Consider the following 14,610-nt stretch of genomic DNA (forward strand, 5'->3'; position numbering starts at 1 on the left):
GATTGTTTTATTTGCTAATTTTATGTGAACTATTTTTAACTTACAAATTTTATATAGATTCTGAAGAAGAAGAAGAAAAATGGGACAAACTGAGAGTAGACAGCGGGGAGTAGTAGGAGAAAGGTAGAAGGAAACCAGTTCATTTCAGGAGAAAGAAGTGAGGGGGCAGAATATAGACTTGTGGCGCCATCAGTCACTTTTCAGGTAGAGTTTGATATTGCAATCGAAGTTCTTTGTATTTCTTTTCTATTTATTTATTTTTTTGAGGTAAATCTCACTCTGTTGCCCATGCAGTGGTGCAATCATGGCTCATGGCAGCCTTAAACTCCTGGGCTCAAGTGATCCTCCTGCCTTAGCTTCCCAAGTAGCTGGGACCACAGGTGCATGCCACCACACCTGGCTAATTTTTAAATTTTTTATAGAGATGGAGTCTTGCTATGTTGTCTAAGCTGGCCTTGACCTCCTGGGCTGAAGTGATCCTCCTGCCTTGGCCTCCGAAAGTGCTGGTATTATAGGTGTGGGCCACCTTGCCTGACTCAGTCATTGTATTTCACCTGATTTTATTGACCTGATAATGTACCCTTTAAAGTATTTTGCCTTTGCCCTTCTGAAGATGATCTTATTTGGATTAATTAACTTAAAAATTGTTTAGTAAGCAATGTATTTGTTGAATTCTCATTATGAGTAATGCATATAGAACAAAAATATCGTTTATTTCTACAGATAGTTTCTATGTTACATGGGGAGCTCGGCATAATTCAGGAGCAAGGGCAGCCCCAGGACAACCATTACCTCCACATGGAAAACCACTTGGAAAACTAAACTCTACTGATCTCAAGGATGTTATTAAAAAGGTATAATATGAATCATGAATTGGAACTGAGATTTGGTCATTATAGTCTTTTAAAAATATTTATTATAAAAATTTTGAGGGCATGAATATGACAGATTATAGAACAGGCAAAACTGGTTCTTATCTTTTGGAATCTAGTCCATTGTGGCAGATGTAACGAGATGCACAGGTACTTACATAGATATGTGTAAAACTGCTAAGATACATTTTGGGCAAAGGTATGTTGGAAGTGTTAATGAGGTTTAATGTTAATCAGGAAATTACTCTGGAGCAGTGGTTGTCAAACTTTAGAGAGCATTAGAGTCATGTAGAGATTGGAAAATATGCAGATTCCTGGGTCTCATCCTCTTAAGTGTCAGATTCACTAGGTGACCCAGACAGTCCAGATGTCTAACAGGCTCCCAGATGATGTTGATGCTGCTGGTCCACTGAAACTTTGAGTAGCACTATCCTAGAGAGTTTCTTTCTCTTTTAAAGTTTAGTTATAATCAAGAAGAAGAAACAGTATTGCAAATGATTGCTTTAAAAATTAATATTTATATTGAATGTTAGTGTGGATTTTATATCAGGAAACATTTTTTCATGATCTGGTAAACTGATTCGCCTGGAATGGATGTTGCAAAGTTTTGAAGCATTGAAAGTTGTTAAGTATGTAAAGTCTAATTTTCCTTTCTCCCTTCCTGCACTTTATCAGGTGGTCCCTGGCAGACTATGGTACCTGTGTTAGCTTTTGATTCATTCCCAAGCAATGCGAAAGAACAAACATTGACAAAAGATTTTTTAGGCTCTAGGTTTCTAGAGTTTGGGGATTTTTTTCATGGTCTATGCACACTGATTCATAACAACTAATAAAATTTGAGCAATTTTAAAGTTCTATAATTAACCTGCTATCTCATGCTGCTTTTTACTAGTGTAGTAATGACCAAAACTAACTGATTTTCACGGACCCTTGAACTTGTTTGACATGAGTTTTTCCTTAGAGAGTGCCAATTTATTTACCCAAGATTACTGGATTTATAAAATATTGAGTGTAAGAGGATATGTAGTCACTTTACCTTTTCTTGAATGTATCAAAATATAATATTTTAACCTAGATAAGTAATATTTTTATTTTGTAGTTAGGGCTTACATTAACTATAAAATTTTCTGATTTTTTTCAAAGGGTCTTATTCATTATGGACGAGATAACCAGAATTTAGACATTTTACTATTCCACGAAGTCTTGGAGTATATGTCTAGGATAGATAGAGTGCTGAGTTTCCCTGGAGGTTCACTTCTATTAGCAGGACGCAGTGGTGTAGGTCGTCGGACCATCACTTCTTTAGTCAGTCACATGCACGGAGCGGTCCTGTTTTCTCCAAAGATTTCCAGAGGATATGAACTGAAGCAGTTCAAAAATGATCTCAAACATGTGAGTTGCCCACTCTCTTTTGCTTTATTTGTTTTTAAATTACATTGGTTATTGTTCTAAACATCTTTAAAGATCTGTAATTCTCTGTTATACAACATAGTCTTTATTTTAATTTAGATTATTTTTCCATGATTATTAGAAAATTATATTTTTATCTATAGACAGGAAAGAGAATACTATTAGAATTTCTAGGACCCAGATACTCCAGGTTATGGGATGTTAGACAGACATGAATGATAAGCAGAAGGATGGAATTTCCACAGGAAATATGTGGGTAGAGATAAAAATGATCTACTTGTTTATAAAATAATTAGTATTTACTTAGGGGTTGGATTTACTTTCCAAATTATATGGCTAAAGTTTGATTTTTAATTACTGAAATAGAAATAAATGAATAAATAAACACACGATACTGGCATACTTTACATACAAAATGTTAATTTTTAACTGCACCAAAAATACGTAAAGGGCACTAAAAAGTATTTTCTTATTTTGCAGGTGCTGCATCTTGCAGGAATTGAAGCACAACAGGTAGTTTTACTTCTTGAGGATTACCAGTTTGTACATCCTACGTTTTTGGAGATGATCAATAGCCTTTTGTCCTCTGGCAAGTGACTAGTTTCTTTTCAAAGAAAATGAAAATAATGGCATAAAAATTATCCAAGTAAAATTATCTTGTGCAAAATTTACTTTGTTTTGGAGAACGTTTGGCATAGTTCTTACTTAGGAGACATGGTGTTAAACATGCTTGTGGCAGGAAAATTGAGAGACTCCATTTTTATAAAACCATTTTTATAATTTAAGACATAAAAATTGTTAATATTGAGTATTGGTGAATATTCAGAAAAATTGACTCTTACGTATACTTTTGCTGGGTTATTATTTGTTATAACCTTTGGGAAAATTATCAACTAGGACTTATTAAAAGCTGTGCCATACTCTTTGATGTACGATTCTGTTATCTGTAGGAATTTAACCCACAGGAATAAAAGAACTGGTATGCAAGAGAATAGGTAGTATAATTTATTATCACAAACATTTGATAGAACCTTCCTATCAGTAGTGGCATGGTTGTATAACTATATAATAGTATGGCCTTAGTATGGATATGAATATACGTATACTCCAGATATATGAAATTCCACATAATTCTACACATTAGTGCCCACATTTCATGTGTCTGGAATATAGCTGCATTCATTAACCTGGAAAAATGCACATTCTCCTTCTTCAGTTGGATATTACAAATCAAGTAATAAGTAATATTATTTATTTATTTATTTAGAGACAGAGTCTTGCTCTGTCGCCAGACTGGAGTGCAGTGACACGATCTCGGCTCACTGCATCCTTCCCCTCCCAGGTTCAAGTAATTCTCCTGCCTCAGCCACTTGAGTAGCTGGGATTACAGACATGCACCATCACACCCAGCGAATTTTTGTAATTTTGGTAGGGACAGGGTTTCACCATGTTGGCCAGGCTGGTCTGGAACTCCTGATTTCAGATGATCCTCCTGCCTTGGCCTCCCAAAGTGCTGGGATTACAGGTGTGAGCCAGTAATCTTGTTTTTTAAAAGAAGAAATTAAAATTATTTGTAAGAAAAAAAGGAACTTATAAGTACTTTAAGTATGCATCTATATAATAGAAAAATACCACTTGAAAGAGGACTATCTTAATACAAATACTCTAGAAATTTATGGCTAAGTGGGCTCTCTATGTATCTGGAATTCTATGGATTGTAGAGATATTTATTGTTTTGTTTTCAAGATTTCTATGGTTTGAAGTCTTGTTTTTCCTCTGAGATATAACATGAAGCACTGTCCATTTATATTCCTCAGCATTTCTCACCCCTAATTGCACATAGAATCACTTGGATAATTAAAAAAAACAACAACAACAACTAAAAACAAATTCTTTGCTACTACCCTAAACGCATTGAATTAAAATCTCTGGGGTAGGGTGGGAATATCATTTGGCTATTGTGACTCCCTAATTGAGTCCCTGCAACCTGAACTAAGAACTGTTGCTACTCTTCTGCTGTGGCTCTGTCCCCAGCAAATTGTGGTACTCTCCTGTTGTCTGTGGTGTTACCTGACCTTTTTGGTGTTTTCCTGGGGAGGATGCTTGTGAATTCCTGTATTTCTTCCTCTTTTTTTTTTTTTTAAGAATTTATTAAATTTGTTAGAATCCTTCTATGAGTAATCACTGTTAGTGATTGGGAGGAAGTAGCTTAGTTTTAAACCTGGATCAAGAGTGTTTTGTTATTGAAGTACAAAATAAACCTTAAAAACTAGTTTCAATTGTATGGGCGGTATCACTGTGGATCAAAGGACAAAGTTATATGAACTCATTTTCAACTCAGTTTTTCATAAATACTTGCTTTGTATCATGCTACTGCTCTGAGGAGAAATTTTCTTCAGAATTTAACAGCTTTGGTTAAAGAAAACATTTAGTTTATAATATGTGATATCTAAACATTAGTGCCCAGATGAGAAATACAGACCAGGATGCTCTAATTAGACAAGTGGTAAATCCATTTCTGTTAAAGAGTTGAGGGATAATGGCTTAGTGAAAGTGGTAGTACTTGAGTGGACTTACAGCGTTTGTGGCCGTTTTAATGAACATCTTTTGATATTTAAGGAACGCATTCCTGCATATTGCTTCAGCTGTCACTAGATGGAGACATTGTTCGTTTTGGCTGACAAGAGACCAGAAACACAGATTTTTTTTTTCTTTTTTCTTTTTGAAAGCAAACATTCAGATAAGCACTAACCCAATAATCATTATTTTAAGACAAATTAGCCTTTATGATCAAAATATAATGGTAAAAATGACAAATCAGATTTTGGCATTTTATTTTCAGAAGAAGTCTTCAGTAGGCTTTGTGTCTTTTTTGTATTTCAAATTCTTATTTCCTAATGTATATAATATATAGGTAGAGTTGGCATTGTTTGCTAAATTTAAGAAATAAAAAATGTCTTGGTATGTCTAAAATTTAAAGAAAAACATATCATGCAGATTTATGTGTGCATGTGTTCAAGTATGTACAAGCTTGTGAGGTGGGGGTGGTCTGGTGCCTCTTAGTTGAACCTAAAGAAAAGTAGGGATCAGACTGATGGGCCCTATATGAATACATTACTTTGGATATGTAGCAAAGGACTTTTCACTTAATGTTACAGTTTCTTGTGAATTGTAAACATACTGGCTTAACAAATATTTATTAAATGCCTCTTATATGCAGGGCCAAGTTTTAAATACTATTTTAATTTGTGGAAGTGAACAAGATGTGCTCCAGGCCATCTATCTTTAAGTCTGTCTTTAAGACTGAAGTTGTAGTCTTAATCAACTTTGGCCTTTCATCATTCTATTCATCTTCATGATTTGGCATGCATAGAAGCAGGCCATGGACCAGTTCTTCTGATTCCTAGTACAAGTTCATCTGTTCATTCATTCATTTATGTAAAACATATTTTTGTTCTAGATACCTAGGTAAGAATATTCTAAGGTTAAATGTTGAACATTATCAAATATTTGTCCTTAGAAATTTAGAGTCTAATTGGAGATGAGAAGGAAGTAATTCATTATTAAATGATGTGATAAGTACTAAAAAGTGATATACTTAAATAGTACGTGAAAGAGAAAGAGTGTTTAATTAGCTAATGGGTAGTCAAGAAAGGCTCATAGGCTTAACAGTTAGGGAAGTAGCATCTTGAAGGATAAAAACTTATTGGGAAGATAAGGGGCAGAGGATGACCGTAGGTATACATTCCAAGAAGACAGAATATTTTGTTATATTTATGGAACACAAGTTTATTGAGGCTAGAGTAAAAGGTCTTATGGAGGAAGATGGAAAAATTACCTGTAAAGGTAGACAGATGGCTAGATTATGACTATTTTGAGTGGTTTGCTTAGGTGTTTGAATTTTATCAAATGAAGGCTATAGATAAAGATTTGTGAGTCACGTAGAGGTAATAAGGTTTGTATATTTTTGGAAAGAAAGAGTGAATAACAGCAGAGTTTTAATTACAAAAATTGAAAAAGTATTATTTATTAAAGTGTTTTGAATTAGTCTAATTTTTTTTGTAGGTGAAGTTCCTGGACTCTATACTCTTGAAGAATTAGAGCCTTTGCTGTTACCACTTAAAGATCAGGCTTCACAAGATGGTTTTTTTGGACCAGTCTTCAATTACTTCACATATAGTAAGTGACATAGAATTCATTAATCAAATCAAACTGGTTCATGTGAAATATATACCATTTAATTTGCCTTATTTTCTCATTGGATTGCAAAAGTATCTTAAATCTTGGGTTCATTTGATAATTTATACCTTTTTCTTTTTTCTGGAGTTTTTAGAAAGTAACACATAGCTACTGATAGGCTAGCCTATAATAAAAACACCTGTATTAGTCTGTTTTTACACTACTAATACAGACTTACCTGACACTGGGCAATTTACAAAAGAAAGAGGTTTATTGGACTCACAGTTCCACGTGGCTGGTGAGGCCTCACAATCACAGTGGAAGGCAAGGAGGAGCAAGTCACATCTTACACGGATGGCAGCAAGCAAAGAGAGGGCTTGTGCAGAGAAACTCCCGTTTTTAAGAACACGAGGTCTCATGAGAGCCATTCACTATCATGAGAACAGCATGGGAAGGACCTGCCCCACTCCATGATTCAGTCATCTCCTACCACGTTCCTCTCACAACATGTGGGGATTATGGGAGCTACAAAACGAGATTTGGGTGGGGACATAGAGCCAAACCATATCAGTATCTTAGCAAAATTTTAGCAAACAGGAATGACGAAAGTATGGTAATGTTCTTTGGAATATTTACCTTGCCTCCTTTGTTTCATGTGGTGAAATTATTGCCGCTTTAGTACCTCCTGTCTTAAAGAACTATTGAACTATTTAGATTGTGCCAGACTTCATAGTTTTAAAAAACTAGCCTTTCATTCATATAGAAACAGTTTTATATGCAGTGTAGAAATCCAAAATTGAAATAAGTGAAAAATGAGGCAATAATCACACCACCCAGACATTATGACACTTACATTTTTCATGGACATTTTTCCGAGTCTTTTTTCTTAACATGCACATATACAAATTTATAAATGTTATTTTAACTAAAATGAAAATCATACCATAGTATTGTTTTATATTGTGCTCATTTTTAAAAACAGCTCCTACTATTTCATTTGAGAAAATTTTGATCTCTTTAACCCGGACCACATATAGATTGCCTGATTCTATTATTATTCTTGTAATTTTCCATGAATATAATTTTTTATATATTTCTTAGGAATTCAGCAAAACTTGCATATTGTCTTGATAATGGATTCTGCAAATTCAAACTTCATGATAAACTGTGAGAGTAATCCAGCTTTGCATAAGAAATGCCAGGTGTTGTGGATGGAGGGTTGGTCTGATAGCAGTATGAAGAAAGTAAGTTTAACAAATATTAAAAGTTTTAAAAGCACATTTTATTTTTGAAGTTGTTGATTTTCACAACTTCTCTTTGGTGTTGGTTATAACATCATCTTAATTATGGCACCGAACATCTCTTATGTTTGGAAATGTCTCTATTTTCTTCTTACTCTTGCATCATAATTTAGTTGAATATAGAATTTTAGATTGAGGATCATGTTCTTAATTAAGAACCACAGAGACAACTATACTTTAAAATGTTATAGCTTTAATTAACTAACCTATTATAGGCTGTCCTAGATTAAAAAAAATCATAGCAAGTATTTAACAATTAAAGAATTTTTAAATCCTTAAAAAAATATCATCGCTATGCTGTGTGTTTGGAGGGGCATGAGTTAAAGTGTGAACTCATAACACTATCTTAACTGGAAGCCTCTTATTTTACTTCATTTGAATAAGTAATAATTTTCAACATTGTTTCTTTAAATTATATTCATATCCTTAATCACTAATTTCTTTATTTTTCTATAAGAGAAGTATAGTTTAATGCCTGTCATGATTCAGAGTAAGGAGTGTAATTTGAGATAAAAGACATGGTTTACAGATGAGGTAATATTTTAGTTACTGAAAGATGTTTTAGCTTGAGGAGGCCACATGAATAAGAGGCATTCAATAAGAAGTCATTATTGGGTGCTTAGTATGTACCACTGTTCTATATATGTTGAGGACATAGCAGAGGAAAAAAAACCAGATAGAGATCCCTAGCCTCATGGTGTTTACTTTCTTCTCAGGTATATCTGCAGAGAAAGCTTGCTAGATGAAGATCCTGGGTAGAGATCTTGTCTGATGATTTTGAGGATCAGTAAGAGGCCACTTCACCTGGAGCAGAGTGATTGAGGGGAGAGTTGCTGAAGATGATGTCAGAGAACTAAGAGGAAACCAGTTAGGGTGGGGCTTTGTAAGCTACTACAGTGTATAGGATTTCAGCTTTTCCTGAGAACTAACTTTTGGATGCTTTCAAACAGAAATATTCTGACTCATTTTTTAATGGGATTACTGTAGTTTCTGTGTTGAAAGTAGACTATAGAGGGCAATGGATGGAGCAGTTACAAATGATTGCGGTAATCCAGAGAGAAGAGGATAGGTTGGGCTAAGGATGTAGTGGTAAGGTGGTGAGAAGTGGTTGTATTCTGGATATGTTTTGCAGTAGAAACAACAGGATTTGCTGACAGATTGTAATCAGGTGTAATAGAAAGTGAGGAATCAATGATACTTCTGAGTATTTTGGCTTGAGCAACTAGAAGGATGAAATGACCATCACCTGAGACAGAGGAGACTGAGAGAAGAACATATTAAGAGGAGACTATGAGGCCTTGCATTTTAGATGTGTTAAATATGAGATACCAGACATTGAAGTTATAAGTCTGAGAAGGCATTTGGATATATAAGTCTGGAGCTCCAGGGCTCAGGCATACAGAAAAAAATTTGAGGAATTATCAGAGTGCAGGTGGTATTTAAAGCTATAAGAATGAATGATATCACCAAGGGAGTGAGAATAAACAAAAGAGAGCAGCGATCCAAGACTGAACCCTGGGACACTTCAACATTAAGAAACTGGGGAGATGAAGAGGAAGAACCAACGGAAACTGAGAAGAAGCTGCTAGGGAAATAAGAAAACCAGACAAACACTGTATTTTAGAAACCAAAAGAAGATAGCATGTCAATGCTGGGCCTGTATTTTTTTTTTTTTTTTAAATATGGGACACAGTATAACATGTTAATATGCTTTTGAGAATGACTTAATAGGGAAGCAAAAATTATGTGATGCAAAACAGGGAAAAATTGCTAGAATAATGTCATTGAGTAAGTGCACAACAAATGGATCTAGTGTACAAATGGAAGAATTAAGGATTGACCTTTCCTATGAGAATGGAGGAATCATTTGCGATAACAGGAAAGAAAGCAGAATAGTGGGGGATAGATCTGGGTAGGTGGGCAGGTGTGGTATTGGGAAGTTTGGGAGACTCTTGTCTAATTGTTTCTATTTTCTTAGTGAAAGAGGAAGATTATCCGCTGAGGGAAAGAATGAGGGAGGAGGTTTTGGAGGCTTAAAGAGACACAAGAAGACATGCAAAATAGTAGTTTGGGAGAATGAAAGAGGGAGAGGATTAGGAGAATGGAATATGATAGGATTCACTTGAGGTTAGTGATCATGGAGTTCAATAGAGGCCAAACAATGTAGTTATGTTTTTTTTTTTTTCTCAAGCCATAGGTGCACTCATGGGTGCACAACTTGAGTAGGTGGTGACTTAGATTTGACCAGAATTGGGACTTTGCTACTTGAGTATGACAAAACAATTGAAGGCAAGACAGTTGAGAATATTTATAAGAATATAATTATTTTGATTTATCATGGAATTTAAGTTGGTAAGGTGGTAAATTAGGATAGGAAGATGGTGAATGACAGTGAAGAGGTGGTCAAATCCGTAAATAGTAGGTTTCAGTGGAGTTTCAGGATTTTGATACCGGGAGGGAGTAAGCTGGGAAGACAGGAGTGTAGCGATAGAAGAATGGGATGTTTGAAAGTGAGATTATGGAAGGATTTCACTTAGTGATAATTACAAAATCTCAGGATTTGACTGTGTAGGTGAGTGGCTGACAAAAGTGTGGTGGCTAAGAGGAGAAGAGGTGCTCAAGGAATTGAGAGGTGAGGATATTAGAGTGATTATCTACAATGGATATTGAAATTGGGAATAATTAAGAAGGTAAGACAAGGATTGTGTTGGAAAGCGTGAAAGTGAGCCAAGAGCTAAAATTATTTATGGAATGAAGAAATGATTGGACTGGTAGATGCCTGCAGCAAGGAGGGTTAGTGGTTACTCTAGCCTGATAATATGAACACTAAATTTAGGAAGCTTAGTGAGGATGGTTTTGAAGTAGCTATGAAGTGCAAGAGGGCACTGCCTCACCTGCAGGCCCAGTGGTTTAAGGACGTGATATTGCATGGTGTGCCTGGAAATAGAGAGTTCATGTGGCTGCTGCACAGGGTATGTGGTACATTGTAGTGGGAAATATCGGGGACAGATAAGGAGGGAAAGCGTTTAAGTGCCATGACTTTGAATCTTATTTAATAAGCAACTAGAAGCAATTGAAAGTTAGTTTGAAGGGGTTGATAGGATCCATCAGTTTTGGATATGTTAATGTATGAAAATGTTAATATGTGTTATATATTATGTTATGAATATGTTAATATGTGAAATATATGAGAATATGTAATAGATGTAAATAAAGCAAATTAATAGGCTTACTATGCCCATTCAACTCTTTAAAAAGTACCATTTTTACTTCAAGGGAAGGAACGAGGCAAATCAGGCAGGCAGACTTTGCTAATGCAGGATATTGTTTGAGGATAGACCATTTTAAAGAAAATGAGTTCCCAAAGAAACAGATTAATGTTGATTTAAAAATATAAGTTTAAAATATTCTCACATAGGTTTAAGTGTTTTGTCAGAAATCAGTGAAGGCATACTCTCGCAAGAATTATGGTACATTCGAACTCTGCATTAATGAAGACATCTTTTGGCTTACATTTTTTTTTTTAGTCTGAGAAATTTAAAAAATGATTTTTTGACCTAATTAGCTGGATCATTTGTGTTTCCTCTTGCTGGTAATGTCAGCTCTATCAGGTGAAAGGAATTCAAGCTATTTGGCTTAATGTAAAATTTCAAAATGTTACTTTAATTTTTTTCAGGAATCTAAACTCTCTTTTGTATATTCTAAAGTAGCATTTTTATAAGGTTATCTTTAATGGTAATGATATCTGCTATGAAACTGTATTTGCTTATTTATAATAATGGCAAAATTCCAGTCATAGTGAGAATATATTTTTAGAATGATCAGTTATGAAATTATTGATTATAAAATTATTTTATTTACTTTTAGTTTTTATATGAAAAAGCTAAGAATCCTTGCTACCCCACTATGCCATGAAGGCATTCATGCCAAATAAAATATTTTTATTATTGTATGTTTTTAAATGGTATTGTGATTATTTTCTAATTTAATCCAAATTGTAATTTCCTTCATTTAATCCAAATTTCCTTAATTTAATCCAAATTGTAATTTCCTTCATTTCATATAGTCTCACCATTTCAAGTGAGCTTTTCCCAATGTGCCATTAATTTGCAATCAGTTAATGGTTGATATGTGTCAAAATGATGTTTAGGAAATCATTTCTTCTAAATATTTCTGTATTTTTTTTTCTCTTAGTCTGGAATGAATCCTAAAAGAAAAGTACAATCAATACTGACTTTTTTTGTGTTAAAGGTTTTTAACTTCTGATATGGAACTTAAACTTTTTCATAGTGATTTGCTTTTTATGTTTTAGATACCTGAAATGTTACTCAGTGAAACAGGTGGTGAAGAAAAATACAATGACAAAAAACGAAAAGAAGAAAAGAAAAAAAATTCAGGTAGTATTTTGATGAAATCAGTTTTATCTGGTTTTTATTTATGAAATAATTGCCTTTTTTTAATGTTACAGGTTCATTAAAGATTCATGATTATAAATTTAAATAATGCTAAATGTAGCAAAATTAGATTTCTTCTGATGCAAACAAAATTTTGAAGCCCTTTTTATTTTTACATTAAGGTTATGTCATTTAACATAGAATCCAACAGAATATCTACTGTGTGAGTTCAACAAATTTAAAAAATTATTTTTCTTACCTAAGTGATTTGAAGGACCTACTTAAATTGTTTAGAGTCTTTGGCAAGCCCCCTAAACTTTTCATATTTGCTTATCACTTAGATATGGCACAGAACTCTATAATTTATATATGAAAAAGTTTTATGACATTCTTTGAGTATGGACTTAATCTTTTCTCAACTATAATATTCTCATTATTTTCTCTTACTTCAAATCAATTTTGATTGTGGTCTTTATTTTTATACCATAGCTTATTCACTTATTTATTTATTTAACCATCTAATAATCAAATATTTAGTGAACTTGTTTTATACTATGTACTGGGCTGGATATTAGAGATCTCTTAGTAGCTCATAGTCCAGTGATAGTGAGAATTATTTTATATATAAACATAAATCTCTGATATAGCAAGATAAGTGATGGTAGAAGTTTATATGAAATATATTGGAAAATAAAACTTTAGCAGATATTATAGAAAATAGACATTGTCCAGACAGGCAGTTTGAGAAAGTCATTCTGGTTAGAGTGAGTAGCATGGGAAAGGTTTGGAGAAGTGAAACAGACATTTTATGAAACTATAAACAGCCTAAAGGGCTGAAACATAAGATGTATAAATAAGTAGTAAATGAAGAGTGAGGAAAAGGTTGGCATGGTCAGGTAATAAAGAGCGTTCTGCATTATGCTAAGGAGTTTGGATTCTAACTTGCAGGTGATAGGTCATTATTGAGAGATTTAAAAGGAGATTTAACCAGAGTTTTGTTTTAGAAACACAAATGTGTTTTTTGTTTTGTTTTGTTTTGTTTTGTTTTGAGATGGAGTCTCGCTCTTTAGCCCAGGCTGGAAAGCAGTGGCGCAATCTCCGCTCACTGCAAGCTCCGCCTCCCGGGTTCATACCATTCTCCCTCCTCAGCCTCCCGAGTAGCTGGGACCTCAGCCACCCGCCACCACGCCCGGCTAATTTTTTATGTAGTTTTAGTAGAGACGGGGCTTCACCATGTTAGCCAGGATGGTCTCGATCTCCTGACCTCATGATCCGCCCGCCTCGGCCTCCCAAAGTGCTGGGATTACGGGCGTGAGCCACCGCGCCCGGCCGGAAATATCTTTATATATCCCTTTCTTCAGTTATTGGAAAATAGATTTGTAATAGGAGAAACCAAAATCAATTACATCATTTTAGAAGTATGTTGTAGTAATCTAAGAGAGACAAGATGAAGGCCTAAACCAAAGAAGAGGTAATAAGAATGGAGGAAGGAATGGACTTGGCGGATATTAGGAGGTAATCTAAATGAGACTTGATGATTACGTAATGGCTGTGGCACACAAGAAGGAAGAGTCAAGGATGTTTCTTGGGGTTCTGTCTTGGAATATTCATTACAAATTGATTTCATTCACTGGGGCTGGGAGTACAGATGCAAATTGTGTCAGTGAGAGGAATATAATGTGTTTGATCATGGATATATTGAATCTAATGTGAACTTATTCTTAACTTTTTGGCATTTGAAGTCTTGTTTCTCCCTGTATCAGATGGGAGTAGATAGGTATTTTGTATATTGCTTTTCTGTTCAGCAGATTGTATTTAGCTCACTTTTGGATTACTGTACATGTGTTATATAGTCCCAATTAATTTATATATTATGACAACGTGTAGATTTATTTTTCTTGCAACAATAAAGATGTTCAGGGGAAATATATAACAGTAGATGAATAGATGCTACTAAAACTAGAGAATTCAAAATTCCTAAGAAGATGGGAGCTGTGAATAGTTGTCTTTTGTGCATCTTTAAGCAAAGATGCTATCTCATATTTATAATTATATAGCATGGAAGTATCTTGTATAAAATAACTATCATTAGGATATTTTCTCTTATTTTTAATGAGTCATGCATATAATAAGTTATTTTTATTTTCTATTTTTTTCTAGTTAATCCTGATTTTCTAAAATCATTTTTATTAATCCATGAATCTTGTAAAGCATATGGTGCTACACCAAGCCGATATATGACCTTTTTACGTGTGTATTCTGCCATTAGTAGCAGCAAGAAAAAGGAATTGTTAAAAAGACAAAGTCATTTGCAGGTATAGTATTGGTAATCTTGAATTATTTTATCTATATATAGGAAACGAGTTTTGTAAATCGCAATGTTATGTTGCGGGTGGCATATATCTGGTATTAATAAATGTATTAAAAGCCTTGGAAAACAGTCTCACTTTCGTG

General features: G+C 34.2%; 1 protein-coding gene across 1 annotated transcript in view; it reads left to right on the plus strand.

The window, feature by feature from the left end:
• DYNC2H1 (dynein cytoplasmic 2 heavy chain 1) overlaps nucleotides 1–14,610 on the plus strand; it is a 386,039-nt gene that overhangs the window by 84,323 nt on the left and 287,106 nt on the right. The window contains exons 48-54 of the mRNA XM_033204903.1: nucleotides 724–854; nucleotides 2,016–2,264; nucleotides 2,763–2,871; nucleotides 6,348–6,461; nucleotides 7,563–7,705; nucleotides 12,075–12,159; nucleotides 14,317–14,471. Coding sequence (XP_033060794.1) covers nucleotides 724–854; nucleotides 2,016–2,264; nucleotides 2,763–2,871; nucleotides 6,348–6,461; nucleotides 7,563–7,705; nucleotides 12,075–12,159; nucleotides 14,317–14,471 — 986 coding nt within the window. The remainder of the gene's footprint in view (nucleotides 1–723; nucleotides 855–2,015; nucleotides 2,265–2,762; nucleotides 2,872–6,347; nucleotides 6,462–7,562; nucleotides 7,706–12,074; nucleotides 12,160–14,316; nucleotides 14,472–14,610) is intronic.

Source organism: Trachypithecus francoisi, unplaced genomic scaffold, assembly GCF_009764315.1.
Source record: "Trachypithecus francoisi isolate TF-2019V2 unplaced genomic scaffold, Tfra_2.0 Lachesis_group8, whole genome shotgun sequence".
In the NCBI taxonomy this organism is placed as follows: Eukaryota; Metazoa; Chordata; class Mammalia; order Primates; family Cercopithecidae; genus Trachypithecus; species Trachypithecus francoisi.